General features: G+C 46.0%; 1 protein-coding gene and 1 pseudogene across 1 annotated transcript in view; both read left to right on the forward strand.

Moving 5' to 3' along the window:
• Window positions 1–1,712: 1,712 nt before the first annotated feature.
• Window positions 1,713–7,392, forward strand: LOC102826796 (annotated as a pseudogene).
• Window positions 7,393–10,742: 3,350 nt separating this feature from the next.
• LOC102827182 (keratin, type II cuticular Hb1-like) overlaps window positions 10,743–15,073 on the forward strand; it is a 5,688-nt gene continuing 1,357 nt past the window's right edge. Inside the window, exons 1-8 of the mRNA XM_006870130.1 lie at window positions 10,743–11,105; window positions 12,147–12,355; window positions 12,523–12,525; window positions 13,048–13,108; window positions 13,889–13,984; window positions 14,212–14,376; window positions 14,634–14,759; window positions 15,033–15,070. Of these exons, the coding sequence (XP_006870192.1) occupies window positions 10,743–11,105; window positions 12,147–12,355; window positions 12,523–12,525; window positions 13,048–13,108; window positions 13,889–13,984; window positions 14,212–14,376; window positions 14,634–14,759; window positions 15,033–15,070 (1,061 nt within the window). The remainder of the gene's footprint in view (window positions 11,106–12,146; window positions 12,356–12,522; window positions 12,526–13,047; window positions 13,109–13,888; window positions 13,985–14,211; window positions 14,377–14,633; window positions 14,760–15,032; window positions 15,071–15,073) is intronic.

The following is a 15,073-nucleotide window of genomic DNA, read 5'->3' on the forward strand; positions in this document are numbered from 1 at the left end:
TTGTTGTTAAGTGCCGTTCAGCTGGCTCTGATTAGCAGCAACCTTGTATAGGGATTCCAAGAAACATTTGGGAGGTTTGAACTGCTGACCTCATGGTTCGTAGTCCAGTGCTGATTCTTGAGCATCACACCAGGAGTCCTTGATCATATGCTACCTCCTAAAATGGTTGAGGAATCCTGGTATGGCACTGCAAGATAATGCGCTAGATTGTAAGGTCAATTTCAACCACAAGGTCGGTGGTTCAAACGTACCAGCTGCTCCTCAGAAAACCCAATGCAGGGTTGCTATGAGTTGGAACCAATTTGACAGCACTCAACAACAACAACAGAATAAACAATTGAATATCAACCAATTCTTTTTGGTTCAGTGACTCTGTTTAAATTTCTTATTCCTTGTTTTCAGCTTGAAAGACACCAAGTGTCTTCATCCTTTTTTTGTTTTGCAGGATTTTACAAATTTCATTATAACACTTTACTTTTTCTTGTCAAACCACCCTTTGAAATCTTCTATTCAGCTCATTTCCTTCATAATTTCTTCCATTTTCTTTAAATAATCTACATTCAAGAGCAAATTTCAGAGTGCCTTCTGACATCCATTTTGTTTTTTTCTTTCTTTTTTGTCCTTTATGACCTTTTGATTTCTTTGTGTTTGGTGTCTTTGATGTCATCCTTCAGATCATCTGGTCTTCTGTCATTGGTGTTAAAGGCATTAAATCTGTTCCAGATATGGTCTCTATATTGAAGTGGCATAGCTTCAACTTCTTACTTTGGCTTGGTAGACTTATTGTCATTTTCTCCAGCTTCAATTTGAACTTACATAGTAGCAATTAATGGTCTGTTCCTCACATTGCTCTGATTTTGTTCTGACTGATTATATTGAGATTCTCCATTGTGTATTTCAATATATGTGGTTAGTTTTTGTTCCTGTGTTCACATGTATAGTCGCCATTTATGCTGTTGGAAGAGGTATTTGCCATAAATAAATTGTTGGTCTTGCAAAACTCTATCATTCATAAAGCCTATAAAAAAATTATAGGAACACTTGAGAAAAAATGAATTTGGAATGGATAGTAAATGATTCCTTCAAAATGTGAATTTTCTTTTATATGAAAATAATTCTTATTCTTAAAAAATATGAAGCAAGGGAGGAATGCAAGAGTTAAAGTGGACAGAGATAAACACTGTCCACTGATGCTACATGCAAAAGACTGCAATCTTTATAATGAAACAAACTATTGGGTTTGTTGAATGTAAACCTGATGATCTATCTGGGTCTCTGTACATGAGCATACATGCACACAAAAAAACACACACACAACCCTGCCACAGGCCCCTCTCCCCCATCCTTTTCCTAGCACTCAGACTCGTTTCCCACCCCTCTCCATTTTGCTTCTCCTCCAACTGTTTTACCTGTCAGGTGCCTGAGGCATTTTCAAGATGAAACGTGCCAAGAAGCTCTGCAACTCAGGGCCTCTAGGACACAGCAGAGGGTGCGGGTCACTCCACCATTAAAGCACATTTTGGAGTGGCATTGGACCCCGGCTAACCACCCAAGCCCATTAAGTGGCAAATTGTCCCAAATTCCGTCAGCATAGCCAAGCCCCTACCCAATCTGAGCATAAATAAGGCTGGGGAGCCCAGAGGAGCACATTGGAGTTTCCACCTAGACTTCAGAACTTCCCTCTGCACCCCAGCCCTACCTGCAAAGGCACCATGACTTGTGGATTCAGTGGTCATACCTGCATCACCACTGCCCTCTACCACGGCATCTCCTGCTATCGCGGCCTCACTGGGAGCTTCAGCAGCCACAGCACCTGCAGCGCCTTCAACTCTAGCTCTGGCAGACACAGCTTCGGCTACCACTCTGGAGGTGTGTGGGGCCCAGCCACCCCAGCATCACCTCCATGTCTGTCTACAAGAGCCTGCTCAAACTCCTTGACCTGAAGATGGACCCCAATGCATAGTATATAAAGCAAGAGGAGAAAGAGCAGATCAAGGGTCTCAACAGCAAGTTTGCTGCCTTCATTGACAAGGTGGGTATCCTTGATCACACTGGACATTGAGGCACAACCTCAGAGTCAGGAAACTGCCCATAGAGTTCTCAGTTTGATGGAGGAAAAAGCAGAGCCAGAAACTCCAATGAACAAGAGGAAGTCATTATACATAGCTTCATAAATCAAGTAACAAACACACAGAGAATATAACAGAATCACAATATAGCTCATCGCCTCCTACCACCCAATCTGATGAATGAGAGACACAGAACCAAGGAAAGGCAAGAGGTGCCAATCTAATGAGAAGGTGTCTTTATACACTCAGCACCCTCAGACAAGGGCAGTTCAAGAAGATCTCAGGTCACATATCACCCTAAGAACATGATGTGTCTTCAGCTCTTAGTTCTGAGGCAATATCAAAAGAAAGGGACACCTGAACCCCAAAGGAATAATCAAAGCCCAGTAAACTGTTTTTTGCCTCTGTGGTCCCCAAGGTAGAAGGTAAAGACAATAAGATATTGAGTTCCTTCTGCACAGTCCCCAGGGATGCTATTCCTGCTTACCACCAGCTAGCTATAGAGAGTTTGTTCTGGTCTGAGTGAGGAGGTCAACGTTGAACCAAACCTGTGACTCTTCTTGGCTTCAAAGATCTCTGATAGGTATAGATCCATGTTATCTCAGATCCCTGAGGATCCTAGTTCCTGATAAACCTGCTGCAAAAAAAACAGAATCATAACTTCTCCCTTTATTACTTTAAAAATTGAGTCCTACTCTATAGTTGATCTTTGCTAACCTTTGGAACTCCACATCTAGATGTTGTCAAATAGCTTATTGGCGACTCTCTGAATCCAAAATCAGATATTGCTCAATAATTTGTTGAATTCTCATTGAGAAAACGAAAAGTATGTTCAGTTTCTAATTAACTAAATTCTACTCATTTTCTATCTCTACCAAATGGGCCAGCAAGTGAGCTGTGAGTTGTTAACACTTCAGCAAACCCCCACCTCTGAAAACTGTTCAGGGCAACTGACTCTTCTTCCCACCTCATGGCAGGTGCGCTTCCTGGAGCAGCAGAACAAACTGCTGAAGACCAAGTGACAGTTCTACCAGAACCACAAGTGCTGCGAGAGCAACCTGGAGCCCCTGTTTGAGGACTACATTGAGACGCTGAGGCATGAGGCCAAGAGTGTAGAGGCCGACAGTGGGAGACTGGCTTCAGAACTCAACCATGTGCATGAGGTGCTAGAGGGCTACAAGAAGAAGTGAGTGCAGTGGTTCTGCTTTGGTATCAAGCCTTTAGCCAGAAACACCAGCCTTGCAAATACCTTTTGTCCATTGACTGAAGACCAGTAACTGTTTAGAGTTGGAGATTTAAAACCTCAGAATTTTGAAAATTTCCCTATGCAACTCCTCAGAAGGTAGACATGCACAGAATTTGTGTTTGAACAGACATCACTTGGATTACCCAGACTTCCTCAAAACTCTTCAATCCTTTGGCCTTACCACCTGCATGGGTTTCTATTTGGGGAATTCAGAAACTGAAATCAGAATTAGGATGACTTGACTAGTAAGCATTATCCGAATCTTTGCAAGAGATTTATTTCTTAGATAGATTTGAAAAAGCACATGCAATATTGCACAAGTGCTTATGGAGAGGGTAATCTGCATGAGGTCTTCCGGAAACATACAATTTAATGGGATGCTGATACCCTGCATGAACTTCAAGCCACAAGTGTGTGGAGGATTTCCCTGGGCCTGGGAAGCATGAACTTTGGGCCTCTTTCCAAAGAAGAAGGAGCAAGTTGAGGAGCCCTTTTAAGCAGGACCAAATCTGCTCAGAAGAAGGAATCTCACTCAGATTCCACCCCTGTCTCTTGAGAGAGCCTTCTTTAGAGACCTGAGAGAAAACTAATGCCTTCTTCTTCCCTCCCCCGATGCTAGGTACGAGGAAGAAGTGGCTCTGAGGACTAGGGCAGAAAATCAATTTGTGGCTCTGTTGATTCTGTGCCCAGAAGTAGGTTGGGCACTATGAGTATGGAAAGAACCCAAGGTGATTGCCCTCAGAGGCACCCAGGCTAATGGAGACACTGGCTCAGGGCCCAGAACATAGACCTCTAGAGCTAATAACAAAGCCAAGAAGTAGTGAGAGGAAGGGGAGTCTGAGAACATGCCTTCTGTGTTGTGAGGAGAAGGCTCCACAGGAGTGAGGGGCAACATAGGTGGAAGAGAGGCTATTACAAGGGCTAATGTCCAATGTCAGGATTATAATGAGTTGCGTAAGGACTGATTTGGGCTTTGAACCAAAAATAAGAGTCAGGGAGCCCCAGGGACCCTGAAAGGCAAAGAATAAGCAAATTCAGATAAATATGGAGGCTGTTTAACGGCACATGACTCCTGTGCAGTTGGTCAACGTATAATAGAAGATCTTGGTGACACCAAAGAGGACTGAAAAATTTTGGAGACAGGGAGAATTTAGGGGAAATAGATTTCTTTTCTTCTTGACTCCAAGATCCATAAAAAGGGATTTGGTCATAGCAAAGTGGAGGACTCATTTATCAGGAGGTGCTGTCTTGGATGTTAAGACTAAATGAATGGGTGCATGGGGCCAGGGTTAGTCAGGACAGTGGGACTCATGGTTGTCTAGGATGGTCAACGTAAATCCTGCCTAGAGGCAGAGGGATGGAAAAAATGACATTCCAAAGCTGCAATGGACCCCAAGAGCCTATCATGTCTCATTCATATGCAGGAGGTGGACTGCCTATCTTCGCAAGTCAGATCTGGAGGCCAATGTGGAGTCTCTGACCCAGGAGATTGACTTCCTGCGACATCTGTATGAGCAAGTTAGGGGCCAGAAACAGAAACCCTAAAAGCCAGTCTAGTGGAGAAAGACTCAAGTGTTGAGGTGTCTGACAGGGGTTTGGCTGGGAGATGCAGTCCATGATGCTAACTGCAGAGAAGATACTGGAGCCCAGGGGTGCTGTGAAGATTGGGTCATTCTGTGGTGGGTGGGGCTATGTTCTAAAGTTTCTGCTGTTTCCCTTCTTCCACCCCAATGCCTGTAGGAGCTCCGGGTTCTCCACTCCCACATTTCAGACACCTCAGTCGTGGTCCAAATGGACAACAGCCAAGACCTGAACATGGACTGCATCATCGCCAAGATCAAGGCTCAGTATGATGACATCGCTAGCCGAAGCAGGACTGAGGCCAAGTCCTGATACCACAGCAAGGTGACTAATTAATGGAAATTACCTCCTAGACAGTCCTGGTGTGGTGCTGTGGACTAATGCGTCAGACTGCAAAGTCATTTGAACTGCAAGGTCAGTGTTTCAAGCTCACCAGCTGCTCCGTGGAAACCCTATACAGGGTCATTATAGTCGGAATTGATTTGATGGCATTTACCAACAACAACAACCTCCTAGACAGGGCAGTGACAAGATGCGTATAGTAGAAAAGTCTTCTTTTTCTGGAGATTCTGATGCACTAGATAGCGTGGGGGATCCTTCCCTGTTTCCCCCACACACACACACAGTGTGAGGAGATGAAGGCCACAGTGACCGGGCACAGGGAGACCCTGCGCCGCACCAAGGAGGAGACCACAAGGTCCAGAGGCTGATGGCTGAGGTGGAGAATGTCAAGGGCCAGGTATGGGTCAACCCGTGTCCAAGACCAGAGATGATGAAGGCCTTCCCTGGGCCAAAAAGTCAGTGACTGCATAATCTCTCCACTAATTCTCCAGTCCATTTAAATGACTAGCATCTCTGGTTGTGGCCACTCAGAAAGACCCAAGAGAGGAAGTAGAGAGAGGCATATTTTGGGAGGTTTGTTCATAGCTGGGCGGTAGAAATTGAGCAAATCCAGGAAATGGACAGAGAGACCCAGGAACCATAACTCATCTTGTTCTCTTCTTCCCCAGAATTCCAAGCTGGAGGCTGCCATGACCAAGTCTCAGAAGCTAAGCGAGGCAGTCCTCAGCGATGCCAGTTCCAAGCTGGCCGGGCTGGAGGAGGCCCTGCAGAAGGCCAAGCAGGACATGGCCTGCCTGCTCAAGGAGTACCAGGAGGTGATGAACTCCAAGCTGGGCCTGGACATCGAGATCGCCACCTACCAGTGCCTGCTGGAGGGAGAGGAGCGCAAGTCGGACCCAACCTTTTCTGACCCAGGGTTGTCACCCCACCTCTTGCACAAAGGAGCTCTGATGGCGCAATGGTTAAGCACTCTGCTGCTAACTGAAAGTTCTTCAGTTCAAACCCACCAACAGCTCTGCTGGAATAAAAATCTGGTAATCTGTTCCCATAAAAATTGCAACCTAAGAATGTCTACTTCTTGGTTTTGTTGTTAAATGCCATTGAGTTTTTTCCGACCGATAATACCCTGTATAGGGTTTCCTAGGAGCCGATCTTGCAGTTCAAACTGACTTTGAAGTTCAGTGCATTAAGCCACAGTGCCACAACAGGACCCCGGGAATGTCTACGTGACAATTCTACTCTGTCTTATGTTGTTGTTGTTGTTGTTATGTGCCATTGAGTTGGTTCCAACCCATAGCGACCCTGAACAGGGTTTCCGAGGCTGTAAATCTTTACAGGAACAGAAAGCCTCATCTTTCTCCCATGGAGCAGCTGGTGTCCTATAGGATCACTTTAATTTCGAATAAACTGGACAGCCCACAGCAACAATCCCTTGCACAAGCCCTACCATTGTGGAAAGACTGTTCCGTCAGACCCTCTGCTCCTACCTGCTTGGTCACTAAGGATCCACCTTCCCCTAAGACTTCTGGGAACTCTTCTGGGAAACCAGGGCAAGTCACTAATGTCAACCTTTTCTTCTTCCACCTTCAGATTGTATGAAGGCATTGGAGCCATGAATGTCCATTAGTAATTTAGGCCCTGTGCAAAGGTTTATTGTGAGAGTCTGGGAGAAAGGGTTTCACTGAGAACTAAATTTAAGAGTGGGGTGACATTACAGCAGGCAGTATTTGGAGTCAGACACCAGGAAAGACCCAACAGCTTTGAGACTAGATGGACCTGGAGTTGTTAATTAAAAGAAGATCCTGACTTTTAATACTCAGAGCTCAGATCTTGCGGAGGGAGGGACAATCATTTGAGACACAGGATTATCTGTTCTCCAGAATTTTGACTCAGGCTTTGGGGTCCACAGTTGTTAGCAGTTCCCAGGGAGAAGTTGTCTGCAGGAACCTCAGTGTGTCCTGATCTTGGCCAGTGACTAGCAGTGTCAGCAGTGCCCCCTGTGGTGGGAACCTGGCCCTGAGCACCCTGAAGAGTGCCCCCTGTGGTCCTTCTAATTCGAGCACCTCTGGTAGCCGGTGCACCTGCGATGTAGACTCCTGTGGCATCAGCTCTAGTGTCATGGGATCCTACTCCACCAGCTCCCTGAGGTATTAGGTTCCAGGGCCCAAAGCATCTCTTCTACCCAGCCCCACCCTACCCTGGGGACTGGAGCAAGTTCTCAACTGCTTACATTGCACTTTAGTATATCTTCAGGTCCATTCCCCGCCTCTCTTTTCTGTGTCATCCCCTCCTCTTTGGCTCTGCTGCCCTAAGCTGGGAAACACTATCCCAAAGAAAAGTCTCTGGGTCCCCCAGGAGGGGCATTCAGTGGTACACAGGACCAGGACCAGGACCCAATCTTGAACGAACAGCCAGAGCCCCCTAGTTTCTCACTCTTCCTTCTACCTTGTTAGTCCCGGTCTTGATCTGAGTTTCCAATAAATCAATGTAGCCAACCCTGGACCTAGTCTGTGCCTCTGTTAATCTCAGGGCTGGGGACTTGGGAGGGTCTCCAAAGTCTTGGCATAGTGCTGTGGGATAATGCACTGGACTGCAGAGTCATTTGAACCACAAGGTCAGTGGTTCAGGTTCAACAGCAGCTCCTTGCAAATCGTATACAGAGTCTCTATGGGTCCAAAATGACTCGACAGCACTTAACAACAACAACCAAAGTCTTAGAAGCAGAGAAAGGCCTAAGCGAAGGATCTCTGCTACAATCTTCTATCTCTGTGCTCACAGCAGTCTCAGATTAAGCAAAGACCTAACATGATGCAATTTTATCAAAACACCGTCAATGATTTTATCCACCCAATTTTAATGCGTCTTACAGACAAAAAAACTGAAGCCCAGAGAGACTCAGTAACTTAGACAGGTCCTACAGTGAGTTGGGGTTTGAGCTTTCTGAGTGTTTCATTTCAGAAAATCACAGCTGCCTCCCAGAAATCAACCCTGTACACATCTAAAAACTGATAGGTAATGAAGATTAGATCTGTCTTCAAGAAAGAAGCATAAAGCTCCTTAGAAGCAAGGATGGTGGCACTTGTCTTAATTACTATGGACATGGTATGAGGATGGACCAGTCCCTGGAGAAGGACACCATATTCACTTAGTAAAGTAGAAGGTCAGTGAAAAAAGAGGAAGACCTTCAACAAGATGAACTGACACAGTGGCAACAACAATGCAAACAAACATAGCAAGGATTATGAAGCTCGAACAGGGCCAGGCAGTGTTTCATTCTGTTGTACACAGGCTTGCTATGAGTTAAAACCATCTAAATGGCACCTAACAACAACACTGGTAGAAAAGCTAAAGGATGTATGGCAGGTGCCTTGACTCAGTTTTACTCCTCAGACACCAGCAGACTTGCTGGAGTACCCCTGCTTAATTGTGGGCAGAGCCTGGAATGGCTGCTGTGGGTACAAAGAGCCTCAGGAGTGCTGCTCTGACTACTCCAGACACATAAAGTCTGTCTTAGACTGGACACTCAGCTGAAACACACCCTCCTCTAGATGATCAGATGGCTGACGCCAACATCTGCCTTGTCATAGGGCATGACTCCTACCAGACTCTACTCACCTTTTTGTTCCTTTACTTTTTCCATCAACCCCACCCTTTTCTTCCTACCCCCAGTTTTACCTGCTGTAGACCCTAAATCACAACTACTACTGGGAGCTGCCAATCTACTCATTCACTTCTCTATTCTCTTCAAGGAAGCCCTGGATGGCACAAAGGGTAAAGCACTAGACTCTAGGCCATTTAAATCCACCCAGAGGCCTGGATATTTTTTATCTGAAAGGGAGCAGTAGGAAACCTTATGGAGCACTCTGCTGCACACACAGGGTTACCATCAGTCACAATGAACTCAACAGTAACTAAAAACAGTAACAATCTTCTTCAATTGCATTCAAACCTATGTACTTTATGAGATAAATGTTGTAGAACATGGTCTACTAGAGTAGGGATAAAAATATAATATGAACTATGAAGGTAATTACAATACACCAAAGACGTATCAAATAACAAAAACGTCCTCTAATTCTAAGCCACAAGGTCCTGCAAATTAAGCCCATTCCCCTCTCCAACCCCAAACAGCCTCATATTGCTCTTGTAACACACACATCCCTAACTGGCTCCTCCTGGTTCTTACAATCCATTCATCTCTGTGCAAATCTTTACTGACACCTCGCAAGCCCTAAATGCACAGACACCTCCTCCTGAACAATCTTCTCTACGCTGTTGAGCTTTCTAAGGATTAGGAAGTCCATGGGCTGGCATAGTTTATAGTGAGAAGTCATGGCATCAGATAGTGAACTCTGAGAAAGTTATTTAATCTCTCTGAACATGAGATTTCTCATCTGAAAACAGGAGCAATGATACACACTTCATATGGGTAATGTGAAAATGAGAACCTCAAGGAGATGGATTGACATGGTGGCAGAAGCAATGGATTAACCACAAAAACTTTTGTGAGGATGGCACAGGACTGGGCAGTATTTCATTCTATTATGCATAAGATCGCTATGAATTGGAACTGACTCGATGGCACCTAATAACAACAATGTCATATAATGAGAACGTACAGTAGATGAGCAATAAAAGGGAAATTCCCTTTTATTATAAAAGGACTTATACTCCCTACAAAGTTCTATCTAATTGAAAAGAGAAAAATGTATTCAAGTGACCAAATTTAGCATCACCAAACTAGGACAATTTGACATGCTGTACTTTCTAGAGTGATAGACAAAATCCCTGGTGGAGCAGTGGTTAAAGCACTCTGCTGTTAACCAAAACACCTGCAGTTGGAACCCACCAGCCACTCCACAGCAGAAAGATGTGCAGTCAGCTTCCACAAAGATTTACAACCTTAGGAACCCTATGGAGCAGTTCTATCCTACGGAGAGGAATTGACTTGACAGCAATGAATTTTAGTATGATATACTGTTATTTAGCATCCCTGATGAAGTATTCTTTGTCACTACTGAAACAGAAACATCAGAATAGTATTTGCTAGGACCTCAATCTTCCCTACGTCTCTACACATGTATACACACACACACACACACACAAACCTTCCACAGGTCCCTCTCCCCCATCCTTTTCCTACCCCTCAGACTCCTTTTCCTTCCCTCTCCAGTCTTGCTTCTCCCCCAACTGCATTGCCTTCCCAGTGCCTGAGGCATTTTCAAGATGAAACTTGCCAAGAAGCTCTACAACCCAGGGACTCTACGACACAGAAGAGGGTGCGGGCCACTCCACCATTAAAACACATTTTGGAGAGGCGTTGGACCCTGGCTAACTACCCAAGCCCATAAAGTGGCAAATTGTCCCAACTCCATCTGCATAGCCAAGCCCCTTCCCAATCTGAGCATAAATAAGGCTGGGGAGCCCAGAGGAGCACATTGTAGTTTCCACCTGGACTCCAGAACTTCATCCTACCTTCTGCACCCCAACCCTACAGAAGCACCATGACCTGTGGATTTGGTGGCCGTGCCTTCAGCTGTGTCTCGGCCTGTGGGCCCCGGCCCGGCCGCTGCTGCATCACTGCCGCCCCCTACCGCGGTATCTCCTGCTACCGAGGCCTCTCTGGGAGCTTCAGCAGCCACAGTACCTGCAGCACCATCCGCTCTGGCTCTGGTGGACGCAGCTTCGGCTACCGCTCTGGAGGTGTGTGTGGGCCCAGCCACCCCAGCATCACCTCCGTGTCTGTCAACGAGAGCCTGCTCATGCCCCTCAACCTGAATATGGACCCCAACGCGCAGAGTGTAAAGCAAGAGGAGAAGGAGCAGATCAAGGGTCTGAACAGCAGGTTTGCTGCCTTCATTGACAAGGTGGGTGTCCTTGATCACACCCTTCCTGAACCCCAGCTCAGGTTCAGAATTCAGACTGCACATTGAGGCACAACCTCAGAGTCAGGAAACTGCCCATAGAGTTCTTAGTTTGATGGAAGAAAACAACAGAGCCAGAAATTCCAAAGAAGAAGATGAAGTAATTACACATAGCACTATAAGTCAAATAACAAACACACCGAGAATATAACAGAATCACAGTATACTTCACCGCCTCCCACCACCCAATCTGATGAATGAGAGACACAGAGCCAAGGAGAGACAAGAGGTGCCAATCTAAAGAGAAGGTCACTTTATGTACTCAGCATCCTCACAAAATGGCAGTGTAAGAAGCCCCCAATACAAATATCAACCTAAGAACATGATGTGTCCTGAACTATTAAATCTGAGGAGATATCAAAAGGACGGGACACCTGAACCCCAAAGATAGGATCAAAGCTCCAGCAAACTGGTTTTGCCTCTGTGATTCCCCAAGGTAGAAGGGATAGACAATAAGATAGTGAGTTCCTTCTGCACAGTCCCCAGAGACATTATCCCTGCTTACCACCAGCTATAAGGGGTTTCTTCTGATCGGAGGGAGAAGATCAACCTTGAACCAAACCCCCGACTCCTCCTGGCTTAAAAGAGCTCTGATAGTTCTAGATCCATGTTATCAGATCTCTGAGGACCTCAGTACCTGGATAAATCCGCTCAAAAAAGCAGAATCATAAGTTCTCCCTTCATTACTTTAAAATTTGAATATCATTCTGTAGTTGCTCTGTACTATCATTTGGACCTCAACATCTAAATGTTGTCCAATAGCCTATTGGCGGCTTTCTGAATCCAAAATCAGATATTGCTCAATAATTTGTTGAATTCTTTTTGAGAACCCAAGATTATGTTCAGTTTCTAACTGACTAATTTCTACCCACTTTCAGTCTCTACCAGTGAGCCAAGCACTGGTCTGAGTTGCTAGCACTTCAGCAAACCCCCACCTCTGAAAACTGTTCAGGGCAACTGACTCTTCTTCCCATCTCACGGCAGGTGCGCTTCCTGGAGCAGCAGAACAAACTGCTAGAGACCAAGTGGCAGTTCTACCAGAACCAAAAGTGCTGTGAGAGCAACCTGGAGCCCCTGTTTGATGGCTACATCGAGACACTGAGGCGGGAGGCTGAGACTGTGGAGGCCGACAGCGGGAGACTGGCCTCAGAGCTCAACCATGTGCAGGAGGTGCTGGAGGGCTACAAGAAGAAGTGAGTGCAATAGTCAGCGGTTCTGCTTTGACAATGAGCCTCTGGGCCAGATACATCACACTTGCAAATACCTTTTGTCCATTGATTGAATGAAGATCAATAGCTGTTTATAGAGTTGGAGATTTGAAACCTCAGAGTTTTGTTAATTTCCTTAGGCAACTCCTCAGAAGGTAGACATTTACAGAATTTGTGTTTGAAAAGATATCACTTGGATTACCCAGATTTCCTCAAAACTATTCAATACTTTGGCCTCGACACCTGCATAGGTTTCTGTTTGGGGAATTCAGAAGTTTAAAGCAAAATTTGAATGACTGGACTAGTAATAATTATCTGAATCTATCTAACAGATTTGTCCCTTAGAGAGATTTGACAAAGCACATGCAATATTGCACGAGTGCTCATGGATCAGGTAATCTGTATGAGGCCTACAAGAAACATAGAATTTAATAGAATGTTGATACCATGCATGAACGTCAAGCCACAAGGCTGTGGAGGATTTACCTGGTGCTGGGAAGAATGCTCTTTGGTCCTCCTTCCAAGGAGAAGAAGCAAGGTGGGAAACCCTCTTAAAGCAGAACCCAATCTACTCAGGAGAAGGAATCTCACTCACATCCCACCCTTGTGTCTTCAGAAGGCTTATCTAGAGAAATGAGACAAACCTAATGCTTTCTTCTTCTCTTCCCCCATGTCAGGTACGAGGAGGAAGTGGCTCTGAGGGCTTCAGCAGAGAATCAATTTGTGGCTCTGAAGAAGGTGGGTGTCCATCTGTTGATTCTGTGTCGGGAGGCCAGGTGGGGCTCTATGAGTATGGAAAGAACCCAAAGAGATTGCCCTCAGAGGCACCCAGGCTGATGGGGACACCGGCTCAGGGACCCACAACACAGACCTGTAGAGCTAATCACAAAGCCAGAAGTAGTGAGAGAAGGGGAGTCCGAGAACAAGTCTTCTGTGGTGTGAGGAGAAGGCTTGACAAGAGTGAGGGGCAATAAAAAAAAAAAGAGTGAGGGGCAACATAGGAGGAAGAGAGGCTATTACAAGGGCAGGCTTATAATGAGTTGAGAAAGGATTGACTTGGCTTTGAACCAAAAATAGGTGTCAGAGAGCCCCAGAGACCTTGGAAGGCAAAGGATAAGCAAATTCAGATAAACATGGGGGCTGTTTCATAACACATGACTCTTATGCAGTCCGTCAATGTATAATAGAAGATCCTGGTGACACCAAAGAGGACTGACTGAAACAATTTGGAGACAGGGAGAATTTAGGGGAAATAGATTTTTTTTCTTTTCTGACTCCCAGATCCATAAAAAGGGATTTGGTCATATCAAAGTGGAGGACTCATGTATCAGGAGGTGCTGTCTTTGATGTTAAGATGAAATGAATGGGTGCATGGGGCCAGGGTTGGTCAGGACAGTGGGACTCACGGTTGTCTAGGATGGTCAAGGTAAATCCTGTCTAGAGTCAGGGGAATGGAAAAAATGGCGTTCCAAAGCTGCAATGGACCCCAAGAGCCTATCATGTCTCGTTCTTTTGCAGGAGGTGGATTGCGCCTATCTTCGCAAGTCAGATCTGGAGGCCAATGTGGAGTCTCTGACCCAGGAGATTGACTTCCTGAGACATCTGTATGAGGAGGTAAGGGGCCAGAAACAGAAACCTTTGAAGCCAGTCTACGAAAGAAGGACTCAAGCCTAGAGTTGAGGTGTCAGACAGGGATTTGGCTGGGAGCTGCAGTCCATGAAACTAAAGCCTGGGCAGATACTGGAAACCAGGAGTGCTGTGAAGATTGAGTCAGTCTGTGGTGGGTGGGACTATGTTTTAAAGTTTCTGCTATCTCATATCCTCTACCCCAATCCCTGTAGGAGATCCGGGTTCTCCACTCCCACATTTCAGACACCTCAGTTGTGGTCCAAATGGACAATAGCCGAGACCTGAACATGGACTGCATCATCGCCGAGATCAAGGCTCAGTATGATGACATCGCTAGCCGAAGCAGGACTGAGGCTGAGTCCTGGTACCGCAGCAAGGTGACTAATTGATGGAACTTGCCTCCTAGACAGGGCAGTGACAAGATGCCTAGAGTAGAAAAGTCTTCTTTTGACTGGGGATTCTGATGCACTAGACAGTGTGTGTGTGTGGGGGGGGGTCCTTCCCTAGGGACATATAAGGGGAAAGCACACAGCTCTCATTGGGGTGGGACAGGTGAGGCTGTGCAAGCTGAGCACTAGACAATCTGCACCATCATTCCTGCTATCCTGATGGGCTTCCCTGTTTTCCCCCGCAGTGCGAGGAGATGAAGGCCACAGTGACCCGGCACGGGGAGACTCTTCGCCGCACCAAGGAGGAGATCAACGGGCTCAACCGCAAGGTCCAGAGGCTAACAGCTGAGGTGGAGAACGCCAAGGGCCAGGTATGGGTCAGCCTGTGTCCAAGACCAGAGATGATGAAGGCCTTCCCTGGGCCAATCAGTTAGTTCCTGTACAACAATCTCCCCATTCATTCCCAGCCTGTACACATGAGTAGACTCTCTTGTTGTGTCCACTCAGAGAAACCCAATAGAGGAAGGAGAGAATGGAATATCCTGGGAGGTTTACTCCCAGTTGGGTGGTAGAAATTCAGCAAATCCAGGAAATGGAAAGAGAGACCCAGGAACCATAACCCATCTTGTTCTCTTCTGTACCAGAATTCCAAGCTGGAGGCCGCAGTATCCCAGTCTGAGCAGCA

Source organism: Chrysochloris asiatica, unplaced genomic scaffold (assembly GCF_000296735.1).
Source record: "Chrysochloris asiatica unplaced genomic scaffold, ChrAsi1.0 scaffold00138, whole genome shotgun sequence".
NCBI lineage: Eukaryota > Metazoa > Chordata > Mammalia > Afrosoricida > Chrysochloridae > Chrysochloris > Chrysochloris asiatica.